General features: G+C 39.1%; 1 protein-coding gene across 1 annotated transcript in view; it reads right to left on the reverse strand.

The window, feature by feature from the left end:
- KIF26B (kinesin family member 26B) overlaps positions 1 to 24110 on the reverse strand; it is a 297138-nt gene that overhangs the window by 172866 nt on the left and 100162 nt on the right. Inside the window, exon 4 of the mRNA XM_066995522.1 lies at positions 813 to 979. Coding sequence (XP_066851623.1) covers positions 813 to 979 — 167 coding nt within the window. The remainder of the gene's footprint in view (positions 1 to 812; positions 980 to 24110) is intronic.

Consider the following 24110-nt stretch of genomic DNA (forward strand, 5'->3'; position numbering starts at 1 on the left):
AAAGACAAAGATTATTTCAACTTCTTTAGTTACACCAGGATTCAAGCAGGCTAAAAGCCTGTTCTGTAGAGAGCTTATTTCTGCACAGAAAAATGTTTCCATTGTCAATAGTGAATATTTCACTTATCAGCTGGTATGCCCATGTAACAAACCATTTTTACTAAAAAATTAATAGAGATAACCATAAGATTTTAAATGAAACTTTCATCAGATTTTTGAAAACTTTGTTGGAAACACTGGCTCAGTGATCAACAGAAAGGGTGTTCTGAGGCAGAGTTTAGACCATCAGGTCAACTCAACAGCATGACAGGGACAGAAACTGAAATCAGAAACCTAAAATATTCAGTCTGGAGATATAAATCTTAATAATTTGGCTAGATGTAAGTAAAATTCACCAAACCTGAAGGTTGCCTGCAAAGACAACTATCCAACTCCAGTTAGTAATACAATTGATTGCCTATCTCAAAAAAAAATTTACTTGGATGGGTCCTTCTCACTCAGGGTATCCTTTATAAAAATCACACTGGATCAGGTATTATTCTGCAAATACAATCATATTTTATCCCAAATCAAGAAATTGTTATTTTACAGAGGAGGGTAGAAGCATCATCGCCATCTTAGAGACAAATGTACACAGGTGCATCAAACAACATTTTCAAGGTAATTCAGCAGGCTTGTGATGAGCTTTATATATAGCATGTCTCTTGTCATGTGTGCATTACTCAGTCAGCCCCATGTCTTCACTACAAAATGAACGAAATTCCTGTGAAAGAAATTGTTTCCAGAGGTAAAATCTGAGAAGTCTTTCTTACCTGGCAAAAAATGATGCTGCCACGGAAGTGCCTGTGGATACGTCAGTAGCAACATATGTGCTCTGGGAGGCGGGGAAGCTGTACAAGGAGGGTTTATCTGCATTGTAGCGGTTCAGTGCTGCTTCAGTCAGGCCCTCTCGACTAGTCTCTGTCATAAGCTGAGATATCTGAAGACAAAAAAAAAAAAGCAGTGAGAGTCATCAGCTTAAAACTCACTTGCTGACCCCTCCTAATCCAGAAGTGCCTCTGGGTTGCAGATGAAGTAAGAGAGGCATTTCATTCACTACATCTGTGCAGGTCTGTGAACAAGCTTATTGCTTCTGTCATGCTAATCTACAGTACTTTGGCTCAGACCTAACCTTGTTTGCATTAAAACTAATGGGATAAATTCATCCCATCATTAGAAATGTCAATAATGTCAATGGCTTTCCATCCATATGGAAAAGAAAGGGTAAACCAAAATCCTTACTGGATTTCCCCTTATGGTACAAAAGAGACAGCTTAGAAACATGTAAGATACTTACATTTTACTTCAGAAAAGAAAAAAAAAAAGTTTACCTTTGTAAAATAACACAGCACTAGTGTATTAAATAGTTTTGTTGACCTTTCTTCAGAAAGGCCAACACAAAAGCATAGGAAGGAGTCAGTCCCTTGGGATCCTAGACTGTTTATCATCTCTCTGGAAAATTGGGATCATTACCACTCACTTTCATTAGCTTTCTTAAAAGGTTTTAAACACTCGATGATTTCATTCTTCTGATGGCCCATTTAGCATTTTCTTTGTTAGGAAGCCCCATCTCAGTCCTTCTCTGGGAAAAACAGATAATGCTAGCAATCTTCCAAAGCATAGCTTCCTTCGTCCTGCAAAAAGTTTGCTAAACTCATGTGTTCTTTTTCAGTTCTCATTCCTTTCCTTAGCATCACTGTAAGGTGGTGATACCACCACAATAGAAAGGGGATATCTTTGTGAGGTACATCAAGAAAAGTACTCGAGATCATCCTGTAGTTAACTCTCTTTCTAGTTAGGTTTGCTTTATTTCAGCTGTTAGACATTTTGGTCATTAAATGTGAAGTTGAAGAACTGTGATTTCATTTATACGGCGAAACAGCATGCAATATGGTTAACATTCTTTCATTCTGCAGAAGATTATTCCATAGGCATTGACCAACCTCCAATCCACCTCTGCTTCTTGTATAGAAAAGTGTTACCTGTTCTGCTACATCTAAGAAGACAGTCTAAGAGTTTATCCCTATTGTACTTATTCTGAGGGCAATTAACTGTAATACTTACAGGAGCACTAAATTAAGCCACTGTGTTAGATGAGGAACCAGTAAAGTCGCTGAGAGTACCCCAATGATGTTACTTGCACACTGAGCCTTCTGATTTAGTGATTCGTTATAATGAATGAGCAGTGGGTCTCAGAAGGCTGAAATCCTGGACTTAAATCATCTCATACTACTTAGTGTTAAAACTCAGGAATTTAGGCTAGCTGCCAGTACCTCCCTGTGTTTTCAGCATGCAGGCAACCAAACTTTTTCTCTTCAATGTGCTAACCTACACATGTCCACTTGGGGCATCCAATACACTTGAATTCACTAAACAATAATTTCCTGAAGTTTTCCATAATTTTTGTTAACTCAGATCTTTACATTTGCCATGAATGAACTGGCACAAGATTCTGCCTTATCATCTCAAACTACCTTGAAACCAATTTCATCATCTGCCACAATGGCCACTGCTAAGCAGACAGATTTTAAAAGTTCTTCCTTCAGAGCAGAACACATACACAAACTTAATTCTGTCTTAGTCCATCCACTTCATATCGGTGAAATCAGGGATGGACCATGACAGCAGTGTTGGAACTACATGATCTTTAAAGGTCCCTTCCAACCCATACCATTCTGTGATTCTGTGATCATTATTCAGTTGTCAGTGCTGACAGGGAAGTGGGAAGTGAAGCTCAGTTGCGCAGGAACCTGATAACAGTTGAGCCAATGAGTTGACATATCTCAACTGCAGTCTCAATTGCAATCATAACTTCCCCGTCTACTGCCAAATAAGATTTGCTGTTCCAAATATGAGTTTCCACATACACTGCAGCATCATGCTATGGACATAAAAGGAGTAATTAAATGGTTTCTGCAATTATGGAGAATTTTATGTAAGCCACACATATTGACAAATGCTATTAGCAAGAACAGGACAGAGCAAACAAGAAATAAAGAGTTTCACACAGATTGTGCACATTTCCTGAAAGGTATTACTCTCAGGCTTCCTCAAAAGCTGATGAGATGCTTGGTTCATGAACTTTTGAATATTTAGCTCAAAATCAAATACTCTCTTACCAAGGAGACATGAGATTCTTTTAAAAAGATACAAATATACACCACTCCTCCTAAATTATGCACACAAACAGAAATAGATATTAGCCAGCAAAAGGAACATTAATGCCTTTTAACAAATGGGGATGAAGATCTTAAGAAAGTATGACCTAAGTACAAGAATTTATATTAAAAATTTAGAGGAACTGAGTAAGAATCTGGAAATAAACATATTTACAAATTCTGTATTTGTGGAGCACCATACTACCCATAGGACAAAGAGAGAAAACAGATGAGTTATTCTCATTTTAGGAAAAGCATACACTTACGAACTAAAGCAGAATGAGGTTGCTTCCATGGTTTTTCAGTAGTACTGCTATTGTTATCATGCCATACTAATACAATCCAAATACTACAAGGATGGTAAAGTCGCTCAAACTTCAAGCTGTGAAACATCTGCATGGCACTGACCACCAGAGCCTGCTGAAAAGGCAGCAGCAGTTTCTTACAGCTCTTCTTCCTGCTCAGTAACATAAGCTTGCTTTGTTGCAGAAAGCAGGAAGCTACTATTGACATTGATAATGATGCATTATCTGTGAAAAGCTGCATTCCAGTGTAAACAGCCATGTCAGAGAGCCCTCCCAGAGCTGCCCTGGATGGACACTCATAATGGGGCACATTGGGCTTGTTACATACCCTTTTGCTCCTGAGGGCCCAGCATCACTGCTTGGTTTCTTTACTCGTGCTGGCACGCTTCCTGGGCAAAAATCCATTTCTCAGCATGAGCTCTCTCAAAATTAAACTCCCAAATGTATATACTGTCTGTCCTTCTGCTCTGTTAATTTGCTGTTTGCCTCAGCAGGGAGGCTTCTTAGCTGACAGCGTATTGCAAGGATACCGAAATGGGAAGACACGTTATTTTGCTTAGCACAAGGTATAGACAAATTAAGACAAAGTAAGAACTGTCTTAAATCACAGCCCAGAATCTCCTAAACTAGGAATGGTTTCCAGTTTTAGCACTTGCTTCCTTGGCCTGGCAAAATGGGGGGTTTTCAACCATGAAATGTCTCCAGAAGCAATGAAAGCTGAAATATTACCCCGAATTTCAAAGGTTCTACTGTTCCTCATCCAGGAAGTTTTCAACACCACTTCATGCTATAGAGGTCAAAACACACAGAAGTACCTTGTGATACAGCAACACCCAGCCTCAAACAGAACGTCAGGTTTTGCTTGAAGAAGCATCTCAAGTCACTGTGTTGCTATCTTTTCCTTACATCAAGGCAAGAACTGGAGAACAAACTAGAACATGACAATTAATTATGGAATTGTCCCTTTGGACACCCAGCCAGAGGTGATGAAGGGCAAAGTGCTATTCCAAATCCTAGGCCAGGCTGGGAGCCTTTTTTTTCATGTCCAGTACAGCTTATGCTGCAGAAATTTCAACACCTGGGTCAATCCACAGGCTAAGCACCTCACCTGGCACCGGCATATATGCCTACAATATTTGACTAATAAATCCTCATTTATTCTCAGAGTTCAATGCATATACATACAGTAGTGGACAGAAATAAGCCCAGAAAATTCATATACAAGTGTTCCGAAACAATAACTAGTTCTACTGTATTTCCTTCTTTTGCTTCATAGGCCAGAGAGCATACAAATAATTTAAACTGTTATACCAAACTGAAGGGTGGGCTTTGGTGGTATCATAACATCCCATTTGCCTTGTCCTCCAGTCACAGCACCAGATAATCCCTTCTACTCTTACATTCCTCACTGAAGTTCACATATATACAAACATGAATAAAATAAAATAAATTAGAAATTTAGAAAATCTTAGAAAATTTCTTTTTCCCCATCCTAGTTCAAAAGACACAGTTGAAAATCATGGCTTGAACTTGGGCTTTTGCAGGAAGAAGGGAGACACAACAGAATAATGTAAATTACGTTTGCCTGGCAAGTACAATTCACATAAATTTGCCTCTTCAGTGTCACTGCTCTCTCACTAGATACAGTTTCTGGAATTAATGGGGAAAAGAAGCACAGATTCTTGACTCTCTTTCCCTTCTCTTCTGTTAGTACCCACATACCATATACATGAGGTTTAAGATAGGTTAATAGGATATATTTTGAGAAATTCCTTTATTGAATTGTTGGCAGCACATCAGTGCATGGATAAGCAACGAAAAGACAAAGCACGGAACAACACAACCTTTCATGCCTCAATAAAAACCTTTTAAGTGCATATGGAACAAGACAGATGTCCCTCCCCAAGCCCCATTTTTCTCCTGTCTCATAAAAGCGAGGCACCCATTAACCTCTTCTTTCACTGCTTTCTGACAGTATACAGCAAGAGCTGGAGATAAGTCATGATTTAAATTCTCTACTTCATAGGAAAAAGATTGCTCTGCAGCTAAACCACAGGTGTCAACCAGCCTAGATTCTCTTCCTGTTCCAATTAAAGTGTCGCTCTGTGAATACAACGTGCCATCTGCAATATGAGGTTAATTATATTTACGTAAGGGCATTTTACAGCCAAGCTCATTCATGTTTCTAAAGCTCCTAGTTGAGGACTCCAACCGGAAGTACTGTAGAAATGGAATTTAACATTTATGAATGATGTGAAACATTCTTTGCTCTGGATGACATGATGCACCCAGGAACATCCCTGAAATCTAGTAAACTTCAATGACTGATGAATGAACTAGATGCACAGAAATTTATGAAATGTATCCATATCTGGAGCCAAATTCAAGATAAAAATCTGTGTCCAAAGTCACTATAAGGCGATCTTCAGCATCCAAAGATCCTAACCTGAAGAGAAAAGCTCACTAGCAAGAAGAAACTGATAGTAGAAAGCTCTCTTTCATATACGTGCAGACTCATAAATGACTTCTTTGGCAATCCACTCTTGATTCAGAGCAGCCCTGAATTTTCCACCCAATAAATACTGAAGAAATAACTTCCTGACTTATTTTAGACAGCAAACGTCTACATTTACCAAGAAACACGTTCTTGTGAAAGGTTCCCTCTAAAAGATGAGTTCATGATGGAAGCTCTAAAGGATACCTCTCCCAACGCTTTCACACACCAAAAACATCATAAATTCTTATATATCTGCTTAGACTACAAGTTTAGCAGCTTAATTTCAAGTTCTCCGTTGCGCACAATCAGGTGTTCTGGCTCTTCTAAAATGTTCATCTTTTACCTTCTGTCCAACTCCTTTTGGCTCATCAGAGTTTACTCTCAGTGATAACAAGATAAAGTTATTCTTCCTGTTTGGCTCAAAGAGCTCAGTTTCTGGTCTATGGGAGTGATGAAACAGGCAATGAGAGAGGCATCTCACAGTAAATCATTTGCTTATTCAAGCAAAATCAAGTAAATGCAGAAGAGCATCTCTCAACAAGAGAATGTATCAATAAGCAGTAGGTCCTCTTCCTACAATTTGGCTCCTTTATTTGAGCCCCTCTGGAAACACTGACTTCTTCATCCCGTTTGCCAAACATGCAAGTTCTGCATTATGTTCTGTGCATTAGTAAAAAAAAAAAAAAAAGCATAGAAAGAAATGATCTACGGTATTATTCAAAGTACAAGGTAACAGCTAGGATCCACTGTGCTCAGCACCACAAAGAGAAAGAGAAATGTGGGTAAATTGACGTTTAATATACTTAATTTTTGTAATTTATTTGGTGGGATAAATTATCATGTGAAAATAGAAAAGGGAAATACTTCAGAGTCAGTTTCAACTATCACTGTTAAACAGATTCAAATACATTGAGGTAAACTGGGTAGAGTGTTTACTGAAACTGAAGTGGGGCTTTGGGGGTGGAAGGTAGAGGGACAGAGGATTCTTTTGCTTCCTACACAACTCACAAATTAATTTTAACACATCCTTCACAGGGCAAAAAGGAACAATAACACCATTGAATCAGAGCAACTTGAAAGTGGTAGGGATTTGCAGAGGCAGTCATCTTAAACATACCACGGAGAATGAAGGACACACTGCGTCTGCCACAAATCACTCATTACAGCAACGGTGATATTTCAGGAAATATTCAGCACAAAACCCACCTGTAGAAGAAATCATTTTTGAATGGTAACCAGCTCCCCGTAGCTAAGGGCACTCATAGCATCTTGCCATTTGATTATGACCTTTTTCTCTCACAGCAGAATACTAAGCTGCTATAGCTTGAGATCACTGTAACTGCTGACGCAGAGACCGAGTGAGCAATTCTTGATAGTCCTTTCCTATCAAAAGGATGTGTTCCATGAGGAAAGGACTGAAAAAGGACATGCACAACTGCTGCATTCAGGCTTTCTTAAGAGTCTGTGATGTAAACACTCCAAATTCTGCTACCAAAGGCAACCATTCATTGCAAAAACTGAAACTTGAAGGGAGGGTCCTCAGGCATGTTTTCCTCCTGCTTTATTCAAATTTCCACACAAAATCTGAAATATTGACTTAACAGAAGAGGCTACTGTAGTGGTACTGACTTTGTATTGAAACATAAAACAACGCATCTTTAGAAAGAGTAAGGTTTGTCAAAAGGGGAGTTGCTCGGATGGCAAGAATGCTAATTATGCTTTACTTCTAACAAGGAAGAGTCAGACTGTATTTAGCATAAACTATTTTCACTTAAACATTACTTAGTTACCATGACAGCACCTAGCGCTTAATTGCAGCCTCTAGCTTCCTGCTGTCCAAAAGAGATATGACCTTTGACTGTTGCAGCCACATCCCATGTCCCTCTATAAACAAGATAGCTATTTAACACAGATCCAGCACTCCTCAGCAAAGACAAAATCCCAATTTGTGCAGACACATGCACATCCTCCCATCAAAAGTGCCATGATACAGTTAATTCTGTCTCACACCCAAGAGCCCATGCCATTAAATGAAATACTTTACAGTAAATCACTGAATGTCTTAAGATCAGCTACTTAGAAGTTGATCCAACAGCTGATCAGACATCCAGCTAATGTTGGATTTATCTCTGCTGTGAGACATTTTCCCCCGTTCCTCTTCATAAGAATTCTGTCTTATGAAACAGTATTTTTGATTTTTTTATGCTCTATTTTTCCACAGTAAATAATGACAGCATTACTTTCACGCCTTCACTCAGTGCACATTCTTGCCCTAGCTTTTGAACTGAAAAGCAAAGTGAAGCAAATCAAAATAATTCAAAAACATACAGAGCAACAGTACTGCCTGAAAACCCATGAGTTACTTCTTGAGCACACATTCTTCAAAACAATACCTAGTAAGAACTGCATTTTTTTTTCTAGCAACAACGAAAGCTTTATTATAAAACAGGAAATCTGCTCTATTTAGCCTGTGACAATGGTTCATTTTCTCAATCAGCAAATTCCCATACCTACCATAGCTTGGTAAATATAAGCTGATGCACATTCCCAAGCAACCTCCACCACCAAGGCATGAGGGATATAGGTTGCTGGATCCTGCTTAGCAATAAATTCACTTTTCTCAGCTTGCCAGTACCCTCCTAAACTAAGTAATCCATGTGAGGAACAGTTAGTACTCGATTTACATCAGAAGGAATCGGTGTACTGGGGCTGAAAGAATACTGGCCCTGAAAGAGTATTGGCCAAGCTTACTTCTACCTCTCTACTTTGGTACTGATGTATTTATGGAGCAAAAAGACAAACAAAAAGGAAAATAATATTAAAGGATGGGAAATTACGTGATCTGAAGCGTTCAGGACAGCAAATGTATACCTAAAGCAAACATATCCTTGTACACAAGTTGGAGATTCCAGGTTGCAGTGCTCCTTTAGCCCGAGTCACCTGACCTGCCAGTTTTATTTATTGGCTACTACTTCATTATCAATATATTTTCTGAACAGTGAAGTGCCTACCTCATTACAGGAACACAACAGCTTTCATAACTCACCTTTCCATTCAGGATCATACCAGCCTCTCCTGCCCTCCCCAAGGAAGCCACAGGCAGGAGAGCTGGCCCAGGGTACAGACTCCATGCCCTAGAGAAGCAGACTCCTCGTGGACAGACCCCAGCAGCGCTGCGAGCTGTCCCTTATGAGGAAAGCAGCAAAGCACTCTCAGCTAGACCCACACACCCCTCTCATTCCTGAAGCTCCACCAGCCAAGTCTCTGCGGACAGAACAGCAGTGCAGGTTTCCCAGCTGGCATATCCCCACGCTTACTCTGCAAATGAAATATAGGAGCAGCAGCTAGCAAAGAGGTTCTAGCCTCAATTTTGGGTCCCCAGGCATTTCAGCAATGAAATAAAATAAAATAAACCAATAAAAATAATACTGTGCAGCTACACAATAAACCTGCTTTCTTTCTCATCAAGGAGACAATAATAACATGGCAATCTGTGGGAAAGCTGAGGCTGCCCCCACCTTTCGGAATTTATTTTATTTTAAGTCTACTTCATTAAAGTTGTTGGTTCTCTTAATTACCTATGTATCCTCCTGCTGCATCATAAAGCTGTGCAGCTGGAAATTAATTGGATTTTTTTTTCTACTATCACTTCTATATTTCCTATCATATTTTTACCCTATTACAAAAGGAAATCTCTTACAAGAGAAAAGGACTTTCTTTTGTGTGGCTCATTTAAAGTTGAGTGCATGCATCCAGATTCAGTGATCACAGTGTAAACCCTTGCTGCATCAGCTACCTCTTAAGACTTCAGTGGTCAGGCTAATTGTGCTAAAATAAGTAGGGCAGAAGAGCATGTGTGGACCATGAAAGGCAGTCACACCTGACTTCTGTCCGTCTGTGCACACGGAGCAGCATCCAAACGAAGTAAGGGCACTCTTGAAGCTGAGGCAGAAGTCTTTCAAGTTCACTGTGTGCAGGAGCAATACATTTGTTATGAACACAAACTTTCATTTCTCTGATCAGCTACTATCCTGCCAGCAATGTCAAGGCATTATAAGAAGTTCAAATCTTGCTGTGGCTGCTTCCCTATCACAAACAGCAATCTGTAAGCCATTGACCTTTCACTGTCAGTTGACAAGAGCAGCTCTAGAAGCTACCAGAGTGTGTCAGCATGAGGGCTTAACTTAAATGGCATTATTGACCCAGAAAGCAACTTCTTTCTATAGCTAGCAAGAGAGTAAGCAATAAAAAACACCATTACTTTTTCCACACATAGGTGTGTGAACTAGATCATTAGTCTTTATTTAAAAGACATATGATCAAGTTCTACCATTAAAATGCGGGGAGAAAAGTAATTAATTTTCAGTACGAAAAAAAAATGACAGGCGTAGAGATTCCCATATTGAATACTGCATAAAAATGCGTCATAACACAAATTTGGCCAACACACACAGTCACCACAAGATCTCACCTTCTGGGGGGATAAGACCACTACATGTCTGACATGCCTCTTATCCAGCTGCTCTTGGAAGGTTGCGTGGGTTTGACCCTCAGAAATCCAGCAAATGTCTTGAATCTGTTCAGAGGTTTTTACCATTCCACCAGCTTCCCCATTACAAAGAAATGACAAAAAAGCTGACATCCATAAACTTCAGCCAAAGGTATAACTATAGCAGTACTGGCAGATACCACAGTGGTAGAGATCATCTGTGTGTTGGCTAATACAACTATCCATAAAGTACCTTACAAAGGAAGCAACTAGAGGACTTGACTGGACAAATGCTCTCAGACACATGATCTGATTTTTTTTTTTTTTGGGGGGGGGGGGGGGGGGGGGGGGTTCTTTAGGGATCCAGGAGCTGGACTCGATGATCCTTGTGGGGCACTTCCAACTCGGGATATTCTATGATCTCAGGCATGAGCGTGTGCACAAACACAAAATAAATTATCTTCTCAGCTACATTATTTTTTCCTTTTTTTTTTCCTAATTTTTTCAGATCAGATGAATTTTGGATAGTAGTTTTCAAAGCAGTTAATGATTTAGGAGTAAAATTTCCATGTATTCTCAAGTCATAGCAGAGGTTATTTGATGCAAGTCAAACTGCCTCAGTCATGGAAAGCTACAGCACTAAAAGGCATTTTGCCTTATCCCAGCAGCAGTGGTATTATCCCTAAATGAAAACATAGCAAGTTCAGCTTGGACTTCTCTAGAAACAGAACAAAATCATTTTGGGAAGTGCATCACGAAGACTCAAATCTTTCCAGGTGGACACCCACATCCCTAGGTTTGTAGAAACTTAGCCCAAGATGGTGTATGAAGCAAGTTTCTGACTGTTTTAAGGGTTGTTTACAGTCAAGAGTCAAATCATTTAAAGGCCAGCAAGCAGTTGGACCAAGCAATACAGAAGTCTAGGAAGTTTAAGTTAAGAGAGAACAGGAAATCCTCCTTGACTCATCAAATATTCTAAGTTTGAAGATTTATTCCGGCATATCTTTTTCCATATGCTTCATTAAATCATCTTTACATAGAAGTACATTTTTAAAAACTGATTAAATAAAAGTTAACCTCTGACACCAACGATTATTAATATTACTCATGAAGTTTTCTCTTTTCCTTCTGCTATGAAATATTAACCACACATCATCTGAAAGGACTCTAAGGAGAATCTTGTATATTGTGATTCATCCATTAGTGAAATAAAACTTAAAATGAATATTTGAATGCTTTGTTAAATTCATGTCTTTCAGGACAGGTCTAAGGCTCCAAGTGCTCTCAGTTATTCTGAAAGCTCCATTGAAACCTTCAGGCAGAAAAAAAAAAAAAAAAGCTCTATAAAAAGAAATACTGTGTTGAAATCTCGCTTGTCCCTTCTCAGCATTTCAGTTTAGCTTACCAGATACTGCAGCATATCTTCCAGTGTATTACCTGTACTGAAGTAAGATCTCTCCTCTTAAAAAGAGAAATTTGCCTCCTTTCTGAAGAAAGCATTTTTTCTGCTTGCTTTGTTTGGGCTCAATTCCACATGAAGCATTTAGAATATAAAATATCCAGTCTTCTGCACAAAATTTAGTTCTTAAAATGCTGCTATAACCACTTAAGTGCTCACAATGAAATTAATGTCACTGAAGTTGCACGTCAGGTGACCCATTCAATGCATCATTTGTAATGCTGTCTAAGGAGCCAGTTTGCTCTCCAAATTCCTGACATTGTATTAAAAGGTTATGATGGCTCAGGCAAAGAAAATTTTTTATACTACATCATAACAGCTGTCCACATGTACACTCTTAGCCTGTTGCAAGTGCAAGGTAATGTGATTTACTTAGTCACTCTTACAGATCTAAGTGAAAGAAACAAATTCAAATCATCTTGAATTTGCTGTAAGCTAAGACCATGCATTCACATTTACCAGGTATTAGTAAACTTGCTGAGAACTTATCAAGCTGATCACACGTCAGAGTCCTAAGAGGAGATTAGAATAATATTACAGTGGCATCTGGATGAAACTTTATTGAAGTTGAAGCTGTGACATCCAGTTTTCATCCAAAACAAATTGTTACATTCTGATGTAGCCTTCGCTAAAATAGGAACCATTATGCAAAGCTGAATGCAGAGCTGCTCAGGAGTTACACTCTATGTTCAGAAGGGGTCTGTGGGGTGAAATGTAAACACAGAGAACTGGCTATATTACTTTGTTCAAAGATCCATGGAAGATGTGCAGAAGTGGAAACAAGAGAAGCACCAACAGTGTGGTGCTGCAAGAGAGGCACTTTTAGGGGGCTGAATTCCAGCTGGAAAAGGCTCAGAGCTAAGCCTTGCACTTGCCTAGGAAACGTTCGTATTTCCGTCCCCAAAGCAGAGATGCTGATACAATCTTCAGAAGCGAACAGCATATCCTTTCAGTGCAAATACCTTGTGAGACCATGATCCCAGCCAACCTCTCAAGTCAAAAAGCATAACAATAGTGTTCCTCTTTCCCCACAGGGAAACAGCATTTAGCTTCAACTTCCATGCTGAAAACTCCCCCTTTTTGGTGAATTACACAAACCATGCACTAATCTACCATCTCACAGTGTAAGTCATGCTGAATTGCGCTGCCCTTTGGCTTTGTGTAGCTGCCTCACCCTTTTCTGTCCCTAATATTAATAGTCCCTTGCAGGTGTTGCTTCTTTCATGATACCAATGCAGAGCTGTAGCAACAGCTAATTTCACAGTTATCAGTGCTAATGGGACCTGCCGTGAAATTGTCTCATTTCCGAAGGAGTCAGTATGCAGTTGCTAAAAGAGAAAAAAAAAAAGCCATGCATCAGCGGCAGTGACCTGTCTATAAATTTAACAAGGTTGGTCTTTCTAATCTCTGTCACAATACCTGCACACCTGTCTTACTTTCATGTTAATAATAAAAATGTCCTGCTGGGGTTTTAAAATTATTTTATGACAGCAGCAACCATCAGTTTTAACAGCAATACATGAAAAGAATTCAAAAGGTGCCAGAAGAGCCTTCAAACAAAACCACTAGCCGGACAGAAAGAGCTCCTTCCCGGCCCCGAAGGTGAATGCCTTAGGGCACAGGTTTGATTGCCTTATTACCTTGGTTTGCATAGCTACAGCTGGTATTAGCAGTCATAAAAATCGTTCAACTGTGTTTGACTTGGAGGCCTCTTCCTGCAGTGAATTCTATAGACTTGACTAGGTGCTGAGTTATGCTATATTCTCCTCTGTTTGCTCTAGATTTACTGCCATCTCAGCTAATGAAAGCAAGAAAAGAAGGAGCACATCCTCAACTGAACACCAAATTAAGCCCTGTCGGGGTGTGCTGCAAACCGCTAGGGACTGGGCGGCTCTGTTCTGGCCCCCTGTCAGACGCTCAGCAAAGAGCTCAACCTGCAAGCTTCAGGCTATGCACTTGCTATGACGCTCCACTGAATTAAATGAGTATTTCCTACACAACACCAAAGATTCTCGGCTTTCTGCGTATACTCCTAGTTTGCTTCTATTTTCCAAGCTAATTGTGATTTTGCATCCAGTCATTGCGTGCAACTTCTATCATGTTTTCAAGCCCATTTGTTTCAGTTGGCCATTTCCAATTTCCAGGTCTTTTTCTTGAAGGGATCCAAGCTGAGCGTGGTTTTCCAGGAGCTAGCTGAACATCACATTAGCTGAAGCTGGCCAAACATTTAATTCAAATGCATGCAATGATTTTTTCCCCAGTACATGTAATCTGCATTTTGGTCTGCAGGAACCATCATAATCCATCTTCACTATGACAGCTTTACGGTAAGAAAATCACACTCCCACTTTTCCCTTTAGGTCCCTTGCACACTGAGTACTTCAAGCATGCTGACTATCCATTCCCAGCTGGAATTTAGCGCACACTCACTTGCAGACTGATTAATTGATACCATTCCCCATCTCTCCTGACCAGCTAAATAACATCAGATGAAGAACTAAATTTTCTCCTCAACACTGATTTAAGATGCTTCTTCTATTTAGGCAACACAACTCCTTTACTTCCCTAAGATGGCATTTAAAAAATCAGTGATCAGTTTCGAAGATATAAACTACAGACATTTTCCAACTTGAACAGTTCTGAAAAGTGAATAATAGAGGGAAAAGGGGCACAGGCTCGAGTCTCGCTGTGCTCTACAGCACTTTCTGAAAAGGCAGGAAGGAACACAGTTGAACATTCACAACCTGAAGCACTAATAAATGGTGAACATTTTCGAAAGACAATATTCTTTCAAATTCAGACAGTATAACCAATAATGAGAACTTTGGATGGGCAAATAATAACCACTGAATTCATAAAGAATTATTTTCCCTTAAAACAGAACCCAGATCAACCCAGAAGTAGACTCCATACAGCCTTAATGATCAATGCAGTATTGACCAATTCCTATATAGAAGAAGGGCAGTAAAAGACAAATGACAGTCATATACAAAGTCTTATGCATCTTCCCTAATGCGTTTAACTTTGGAAGGCAGTGCTCACAGTAAATACTGCTGATTATTTACTCTTTTATTCATATGCATTCTTTGTGTATATTTTCACAGCTGAAGTGGCTCACAGCACATAGACAGTTATGTTCTTCTAGCTCCTGCTATAAATTATTACCTGTCTCTATAGTACCTTAATCTCAGATAGACATGTACTTTGTGAAATATCTAAGACCCTTGTGATTCTTCTTAATTTCTGCCTCATTGTAGGCTTATTATTTCCTAATCTTTACCATTAACACCTGCTAATGCTTATTCCTGCTCTTTTACATACCCTCATCACTTTTTCTGTTGGCAGCCTAAGAGACAGGAGAGGACAAGAACAAAAAAAAATATAACAACACACATTTGTAAAACTTAATAATAAAAGTACAGAAGATTAAAAGAGAATATCAGCTTAAAATAATTGTCTGGAAGTATACAGTCAAGACTTATAGCTATAATTCTTTCTCAAAAAAGTCAACCTAAATAAGCTTCAGAAGGCTATTTCTCTACTTTTTTTTTTTTTTTTTAACACAGTAGCAATTAATATCTACTTTCTTCTACATAGCACACAGACAAAAAGTCACAGCCCCAAGGAGTTTACACAATAACCTAAACTGACAAAACACACTCCACTATGATCTAAAAATAAATAGCGATTAAAATTAGTGCAGGAACTGTTAGTTGATATTTTTTATAAGCAAACACCAAGATTACATTAACTGGCCCACTGGGAATAAAACAGATTTACAATAGATTTAATTAAATGCATCTAATGAAGTCCAAATATAACAACAAACAGGCTCATCATCTGAAATATAGCAAACCATTCTGAACTGTAATAAATGTCTCATGTTTATCTTCAATTTTCATTTTGGCTTTCAGCACCCCACAGAGAATTTTTATTTGCTCGTGAAATGTTTTGGATTTTTCCCCTTCAACTTGTTTACTCAATTTGTAACATAGAAGTTTCAGAAGTTACTTTTAAACCAGTTTCTGAAAGGAAGTCTTTATTTTAATTAAATTTTAATAGAGCATCATGAACTGATTTTCTGCTCCACAGTGACATGCCAAAAGAAAGATTGCTGACTAGAGGTCAGTGGGAGTGCAGTGATGTAATCTATATAAATGAGAAAAAAAGTCTCCTGTCTCTTTGCAGTGTATACTGTAGACATTTGCTAAGTCATTTACACTAGGACAAAGGGAATACAACATAGGTATGAACTAGCTCCAAACAGTAGAGGACCATTCTATATGCAGGATAATAATAATAATAATAAAAAAAACCACTCCTGAAATATTTCTCTAGAACTGCTACTTAAGTATTCTTAGGAGGGGCTGAAACACTCCCCATTCATTTCCTTTCCAAACATTTCCTTTTAAAAAAATCAATGCTGATTCTTTTTTTTTTTTTTTAATGTCAGCAGAATGGCATATGATTACTAAAAGCAAGAGTTATGATTGCTGGTCTGTCACCAGAGAAGTAAACTTGATTTCACATTGATTTTAGATCAGAACCTATCCTGAAGTTTCTCAGCAGTTTCCTTTGGAAAAGCAGGAAAGGAGTCTTTCTAAGAGGAAATGAAGAGGAATAAAAAGATATATTTGTGTGTGTACAAGCAAAAACACATGTGTACAAAAATTAAGAAACCAAAACATGGATGCCCAAAACATCAGAAGTGGAATCAATATATGTATGCACTAAAACCAAAAATTCAGGAGGTTCTAGACTAATTCTCCAATACTTCCCACCACTGAGTTGCTCTGCTCGTAACAGTCACAGCTACAGAAGCTCTACAAAATGGGGGCAGCATAGCCCTTTGACCAACCCGGAGGTTGAAATACCCATTCCTGCATAGCATCCCCTACTGACAATGGGTTTCAATGCACACAGTGTCCAGTCCTATTGAAGAAATAGATGGTTATGAAAGTGTATGAAAAAAATGTCTACAGTTTCAAAGCTTGACTTTTCAGCAGAACAGCATTATGGAACATTCCCTAGGAGCAAAAAGAACATTGTATGAGGCTGACAGGGTTGTAGCTTGCTGGAGCTACTTTTACTAGGAATTAGAGGAGTAAACAACTGTTTTTATAAGGAATTAAATAAACAACAGGGGAGATATATCCTGGACTCACAAGCTTGTTGAAAGAATCATTTTCAATAGTGCTAAAACCTAAAAACTTCAGAGGTCAATTTAAAACTTCCATAGCCTTGATCTTCCCAAGAGCACACTTCCAAGTGAATCCCTCTAAAACAAAGCTCTTGGTTCCAATCTTTTTTTTTTTTTCCCAGAAAGCACAGTAGCAACCTGTTGTAAATGCTAAAGTGCATGAAATCTGTGCAGTTGATAAAAATTCCAGCTCAAGTTGTATTTGAAGTTTTAAAGAAATCAACATCAGTTTCATGAAACTGACTTTTGGCCAGTCTCCTCCGCTTCTAAAGATTTTCCAAGTTATTGTGAACCTTTATAATTTCTCCATCTTATAATCCACTCTGATACTGATTCTTCCAGGAAGCCACAAATTTAACTTCCACAAATAAAATCACAAGGTGACCCTTATTGTCCAGAGCATGAATAACAGAAGAAAAGGTTATTTTCTCAACATTTCATAAACTGCATGGCACTCATCTCAGGCACACCCTTCCACTTTCCTGTAAATGGGATTTTTAACATATAAAGCATGGGACAATAAACTGTTTCATTCAAATCTATTGCCAAGGTTTAGTTTTGATGTACAAAGTATTTTGAGTCCTTTTACAGGAATGGACTTTAAAGTCTGCAAAATGTTATACAGTTACTGCTCCAGATCTTTCAGTCAGATTTATATTAGGTATTCTGCCAGTAGAATTTAATTTTTCCCCCATTCTATGTCAGTGCAATATTTAAAATGTCTAGGATCCAAATTCTCTATCTACATAAGCAAAAACCATGCTCTTGCTCTAGTGGAGCTGTGGCTACTGATAGGTCCATTGGCTTTCTGTGGTACCACCTGTGGATTCTCCAAGAAACTACAAAGAGGCATTTCTACTTAAATGTAATCAAATCAGGCACAATACTAGCAGCAATAGCATACAGGCATTACACAAAAACTTTTTTCCCCTCAAAGATGATATAAAAATGTCTAGCAGATAAAATGGGAACCTAAGAGCAATCAGTTATTTTACAGTATTTCTGTTAAGCAACTAATAGGTACCCTCCTCCTCTCTCACACAAATGGAAACCAAGCCATAAAAAGTCTCCACTGCCATGCTTTAAACTGCCTATACTGGAGCACGTATGAGGAATAAGGTGCTATAATAAGGTGCTATACATCTTCATCAAAGATGAATATCATAGATATCACAAAATGTCTAGAGCCTCCTTGCACTGCCAACTGTTCCCGTTTCAGAGACAAAGGATTGAGGAGGCAGGAAGAGGAGGAAAATGCTCATGATATCTTATTAAAATCATTGAGCAGTGAATGGAAGAGGAAGCAAAGAAACCCACATCACTAAGCCTGTAAAATCTCATAACCTGCATAACCCCTCTCTCAAGTTCCTTTCCAGGAATCCTGGTCTTGCTCTTGCTATCATCAGGCCAGGTGTCTGCATTTCACCTCCTTTTGTGTAAGTAGGAATAAATCTTGATGAGATGATCTCTGGCAGTGTTTAAAGGGATCTTTGCAAAGAGGCTGAAGTAGAGGACAACACTGAGGAGATAATCAGCTTCAACTGCTAAATTCTGGCTAAACGGCACTTCCAGGAATTCAGGATTACACAGGTGAAGACCCTCGTGATAACTGACTAGGGCAGAGAATCACAAAGCTGGTAATACAAGAACTGATTTTTATTTTCCTCCAAAGCATTCATTTAAAAAAATAAATAAATAAATAAAAGCTTTAGGACACTCTGATACTCTCATGATTTGTCAAGAAGGCCTGATGGTCAAGAACCCTTAGCTGTGCTGTTCTCATAAGTCACATGAACAGTAGCTGGTTATATTATTTGCTGATCAGGACAAATGATAGTATATCTGGTTTTCATCAAAACAACAACAACAACAAAAATCAGAAATCTTCCACAAGCTTGCAAAGTAAGTGTCAGTTCAATCTGCCTAACATTGCAAGGCTCTTCATGGTGAATTTCATAGAAGCTGATCCAAACGTAGACAAAGTTTTTTGAGCACGCTTGCTCTGTCAGTCCTGTCTGCAATCACTGCCATGATATACCTTCATGGTACAATTGAGAATCATGTCGCATACATTTTTTTTGTTTTACCTCCCGCACATCGGCAGTGAACTTTGCACAAAGCCTTCAAGGATGAAAGAAACTAATCAATTAAGAATTTATATCTCACTACTATACATTTTCTTCTGATGTGCTCTGTATAATTTCTTTAATAATACTTTAATTAATTATCCAACTTCTATATTGCACTGCAATTGAGCAAATATACAAGAATAAAACAGACGCGATTGTGTTCATGGTTTGGGTTTAAAACCAGCAACACTGCCTACCTCCAGTGGCCCTAAACTCACCAGGATTTAAGGAAAAATAAAGCCTCACAACTTTCCTTCTTGACGCTGGTTACATCTTTGTAAACTCCTGCTAAGATGGAAGAGCTGAATACATCTCCCTGCAAAAGTCATAGTAACTAACAGTATCTCTCGTACTTTTAATAGCGTTATATTGCCCTCTGATGCAATGAGATCATCATCTTCAATAGCCCTTCTCCAAACTTTTGGCATGGCTACGGACAACTTGTATATTCTGATCTGACCAAGAGTATCTGAGGCCAGTATCTTATGAAAATAAAACATTTACTGGGAATCTTTCCTTTCTCTAACTCCTGAGGAAATAAATTAGTGACAAAAATCAGAGTCTCAAACTAGCTTATATTTATTAGCTACATCTTTCTTACAGGGAAGAAAATATTACTCTACATGCTTTAAAAATGAAATATTTTTCAAAACTCAGGCTAAACACTTTCTTTTTTAATAGCCTTGAGTTTCTTGAAAAGTAATATTGCAGTAAAAGGGATAAGGGAATTGCAGAATTCACATCACAGGCAGGAATGCATTACAATTATACAGTGAGACTCTGAACCATACTCGCTGTAGATCAATGCAGCCACAACGAAACTAGAGTAGCAGAAGTGACATCATCAAGGATAGTTCTAACCTTTAATTCTTTTTGTCTTTCCCATTAGCCAAAAGCCTGCGTGTACATTTCGACAGCTATTTAATAAACACAAGTACATGCCACCATCATAGATTTTAAAAGAATCAAACTATTTGAAGTAAAGCACAGCTACGACAGATGCACATACTTGATTCAAAGAGCTGTCACAACAGAAAAGCCTCACTACCGACACAACTAGTGCCTTGCACTGGTTGCAGTATAGTCATTGTACATTTGCATCTACCAGTCAGACTTTTTTTTTTAATTATTAAACCAAAGTCCTCTGATACCTTAACAATACAAGTGATGACAACTGCTGTGCTCCCATGCAAGGCAGAGCTACAGATGCTCCTGCTGAGGGCTCATTACCCTCCCTTTCCCTTCAACCTTTGGAGCAACTCTAAGTTCAGCTACAGAGAGGTTAGGTGAGTGTGAAAGCTGAAGAGCAATTTCATTTCTCTTCAAAGAAGATTGTGGGTTTAAAAAAAGATGGTTTCATTAGCTGGGAGTGGCTTTTTCTTCACACCATGCAGATGTAATCTTCCTTACTGTCCACAGAAGAGAGCTAGGCACAATCAAAGTTCAAAAGTTGCTGGATAATCAGCCTTATGTTTTCATTTGTCAAGAGGAGCAACTCCAACAGATTTCTTAGCTCTACTACTCCGACGCAGCCATGTCAACTGCAAGCCAATTATCCTGGAGTGAGAGAGAAGAGTTTGGTCCCAAATGTATTTTATACAACACACATCTCTCACATTTGCAGTGGTCTGGAATAAAATAGTTCAGTTGGAAGGGACCTTCAAGATCACCTAGCCCGACTGCCTGACCACTTCAGGGCTAACCATAAGTTAAAGCACGTTATTGAGGGCGTTGTCCAGATGCCTCCTGAACACTGACAGGCATGGGGTATCAGCCACCTCTCTATGAAGCCTGTTGCAGTGTTTGACAACCCTCATGGTAAAGAAATGTTTCCTAAAGCCCAGTCTGAACCTCCCCTGGCTCTGCTCTGTGCCGATCCCACACATCCTGCCGTCGGTGACCAGGGAGCAGAGCCCGGCACCTTCCTCTGCGCCTCCCCTCAGGGAGCTGCAGGGAGCAGTGAGGCCACCCCTCGGCCTCCTTCTGTCCAGACTGGACAACCCAGTGTCCTCAGCCTCCCCTCACAGGACAGGCCTCGCAGCCCTTTTGACAGCTTTTTGCCCTCCTCTGGACACTTTCAAGTACCTTAACATCCTTTTTATATTGTGGAGCCCAGAACTGTGCACAATATTCCAGGTGAGGCCGCACCAACGCTAAATATAGCAGGAGAATCACCTCTTTTCATCTCATTTTGGTTATGCTGTGTATAATGCGTCCCAAAATGCAGTTTGCTTTCTTGGCTACCAGGGCACGCTGCTGGCTCACGTTGAGCCTGCTGTGACCAGCACCACCAGATCCCTTTCTGCAGGGCTGCTCTACTGCTACTCGCCTCCCTGTCTGTACCTGTGTCTGGCACTCCTCCATCCCAGGTGCAGATCCCTGCACTTACCCTTGTTGAATTTCATGCCATAGACAACTGCCCAATGCTCCAACATATCTAGATCTCTCTGCAAGGCCTCTCATCTCTCCAGGCAGTTAAAAATACCTTCCAGTTTAGTGTCAGCAGCAAACCTGCTGAGGATGCACTTCCCTCCTGCATCCAGATCACTGATAACAACGTTGAACAGGGCTGGCTCCAGTATCGAGCCCTGGGGAACCCCACTAGTGACTGACCATCAGCCAGATGCAGCTCCATTTATTATGACCCTTTGAGCTCTGCCATCAAGCTGGTTCATTACCCGGTATAGCATGCACCTGTTCATCTCACGGTTGGACAACTTTCCCAGAAAGATTCTGTGAGGAACAGTGTTAAAGGCCTTAATAAAATACAGAAATATTACATCTACCACCATCCCTTCATCCACCAAGCAGGTGACCTTACCATAAAAAAATATCAAATTACTATGACAGTGTAAGCACTGCTCAGCAACAACTAGAACATCAGTGTGTTATCAACATTATTCTCATCCTAAATCTGCAATGCAGCACCATACCAGCTAGTAAGAAGAAAATTAACTATCCTAGCTGAAACCAGGACAGTGGCACAATGGGATTGCCTCGTCCTGTGTTTTTAAAATGTGGTTCTTAAAAAGTGACCAGCTGTCATGGACCCCTAAACCTTCTCAAACAAATTCTCGGCAGACACTGCTAACTAGCTCCCTAAGTAGCTTCAAGTTTGCTCTCTTAAAGTCCAGGGTGGCAACTCTGCTGACCTTTTTTGTCATTACACCAAAAATTTTGAACTCAACTATTCCATGACAGGGGAAAAACCAACCACTTTAACTCACATTCACTGAATTAAAGAGAGAGCTGTGCCAGCAGAGAGTTTGCTGTTCTATTTCTGATGCCATTTCAGAAACACTTTAGAGAAAAGAAAACAATAGTTTTACATGATAGCTATATGGAATCACATTTCAGAGTTACATCAGCCTCTAGCTATTTGTTCCTTACTTTCCAAAAGCACAGCATAGCATCAGAAAAAAAAAAGCTTTATCAGTTTATTATTTTTTTTTGCACAGTAATGCAATTCTTCATATTTTAAAGCCCAATGCTTTTCCTAAGCAAAATAAAAGGAACGACAATGTATTTACTATATTACTAAGTATAATCTTAATGTCTCACTTATGATGTAAAACAAATGTCTCTGTCAAGGGAACAATACATTGATTTGCATCTTCTTTGAGTAGTACCCTTTAGAAATTTAAAGGAAAACTACTAGAAATTTGCTTTCTGATTATTTTGCCATCACTCCCTCCTTCCACATCTCAATTAGAATGAGTTACCCTTATACAAATATCTCTATTTTCTCTCTTCTTGCAAAGGATGTAGAACAATAGCAAGATATAGGAGGAATGTCAGCCATGGGACTGAATCTTTATGCAGCTTTAAAGACCAGTACATTGCTTATAGGAATGATTCAACCCAATGGTGTTTTTTTGTTTGTTTTGCTTTTGTTTTTAGAAGCCCTGAATCTTCACACACTTGAGTAAGAAATAAAAATAAATATAAAAATAGACAAAGAATTCTGAAACATACAACAACTACATTGAACTCTGGCAATGTTGTTGGAACTGTTGGAAAAGCACTCTTCACTAATCTGTTTATTACAGGCCTCCATCCAAAACAGAGCACCAGTCATCTGTTGTCATCTGGTGTTTATCTTTCACCAGGTTCAATCTCTAATCTAGGTTCTCTCTCCAGCTGCCACTCAAGGGCCACTTTCAGAACAGAGGAACAAAGAGTCTAAGAGGTGACTAAGTACATCAGAACCCAACTCCCAGTCAGCCCAGTTACTCCTGTGCTGGAAAACTTCCCTGGTGGTTTCAGGAATTCTAGTCCTTAGCTATGTATTAGATGTATTTAAAGGAAGCTTTCTCCATAGAATATGATACCAATTGCCTTATCCTATATGGAAATTTATCCTTAACTTTATTATCCTAACAGCAGAAAGGTTTTGGTGGTGGTTTCTTTTGTTTGTTTTTAACTGCTCGCATAAACATACAACCTTCTTATGAATATTCCTAAGCTTTTGGCCTCAACGCTATTTCCATGGTAATAGGTTTCACAAAACTGTACATTGCATAAAAAGCATATTTCCTTTTCTCACTTCCAAACTGGCTGCCTTAACTTTTGAATTCCTTTGTTCATGAACTATGAAATAAAGCGTAAGGACAAGATGACCATTTTACTCTGATTCTGTGCCACCTTATTTACAGTGTGGGAGACAAAGGGACAACTTTATTTTAATGCATCAGTTTGTCATCTCCCTTTCTCCATCCCATCTCTGCATCATTTTTCCTCACTGTTCAGCCATCTCTCAATTTGTTCTTTTGTTCAATGATGCAAGCAATTAGCACAGATATTATTTCAGAAAAGAAACTAGTCTCACACTTGG

This window comes from Anser cygnoides, chromosome 3 (assembly GCF_040182565.1).
Source record: "Anser cygnoides isolate HZ-2024a breed goose chromosome 3, Taihu_goose_T2T_genome, whole genome shotgun sequence".
In the NCBI taxonomy this organism is placed as follows: domain Eukaryota; kingdom Metazoa; phylum Chordata; class Aves; order Anseriformes; family Anatidae; genus Anser; species Anser cygnoides.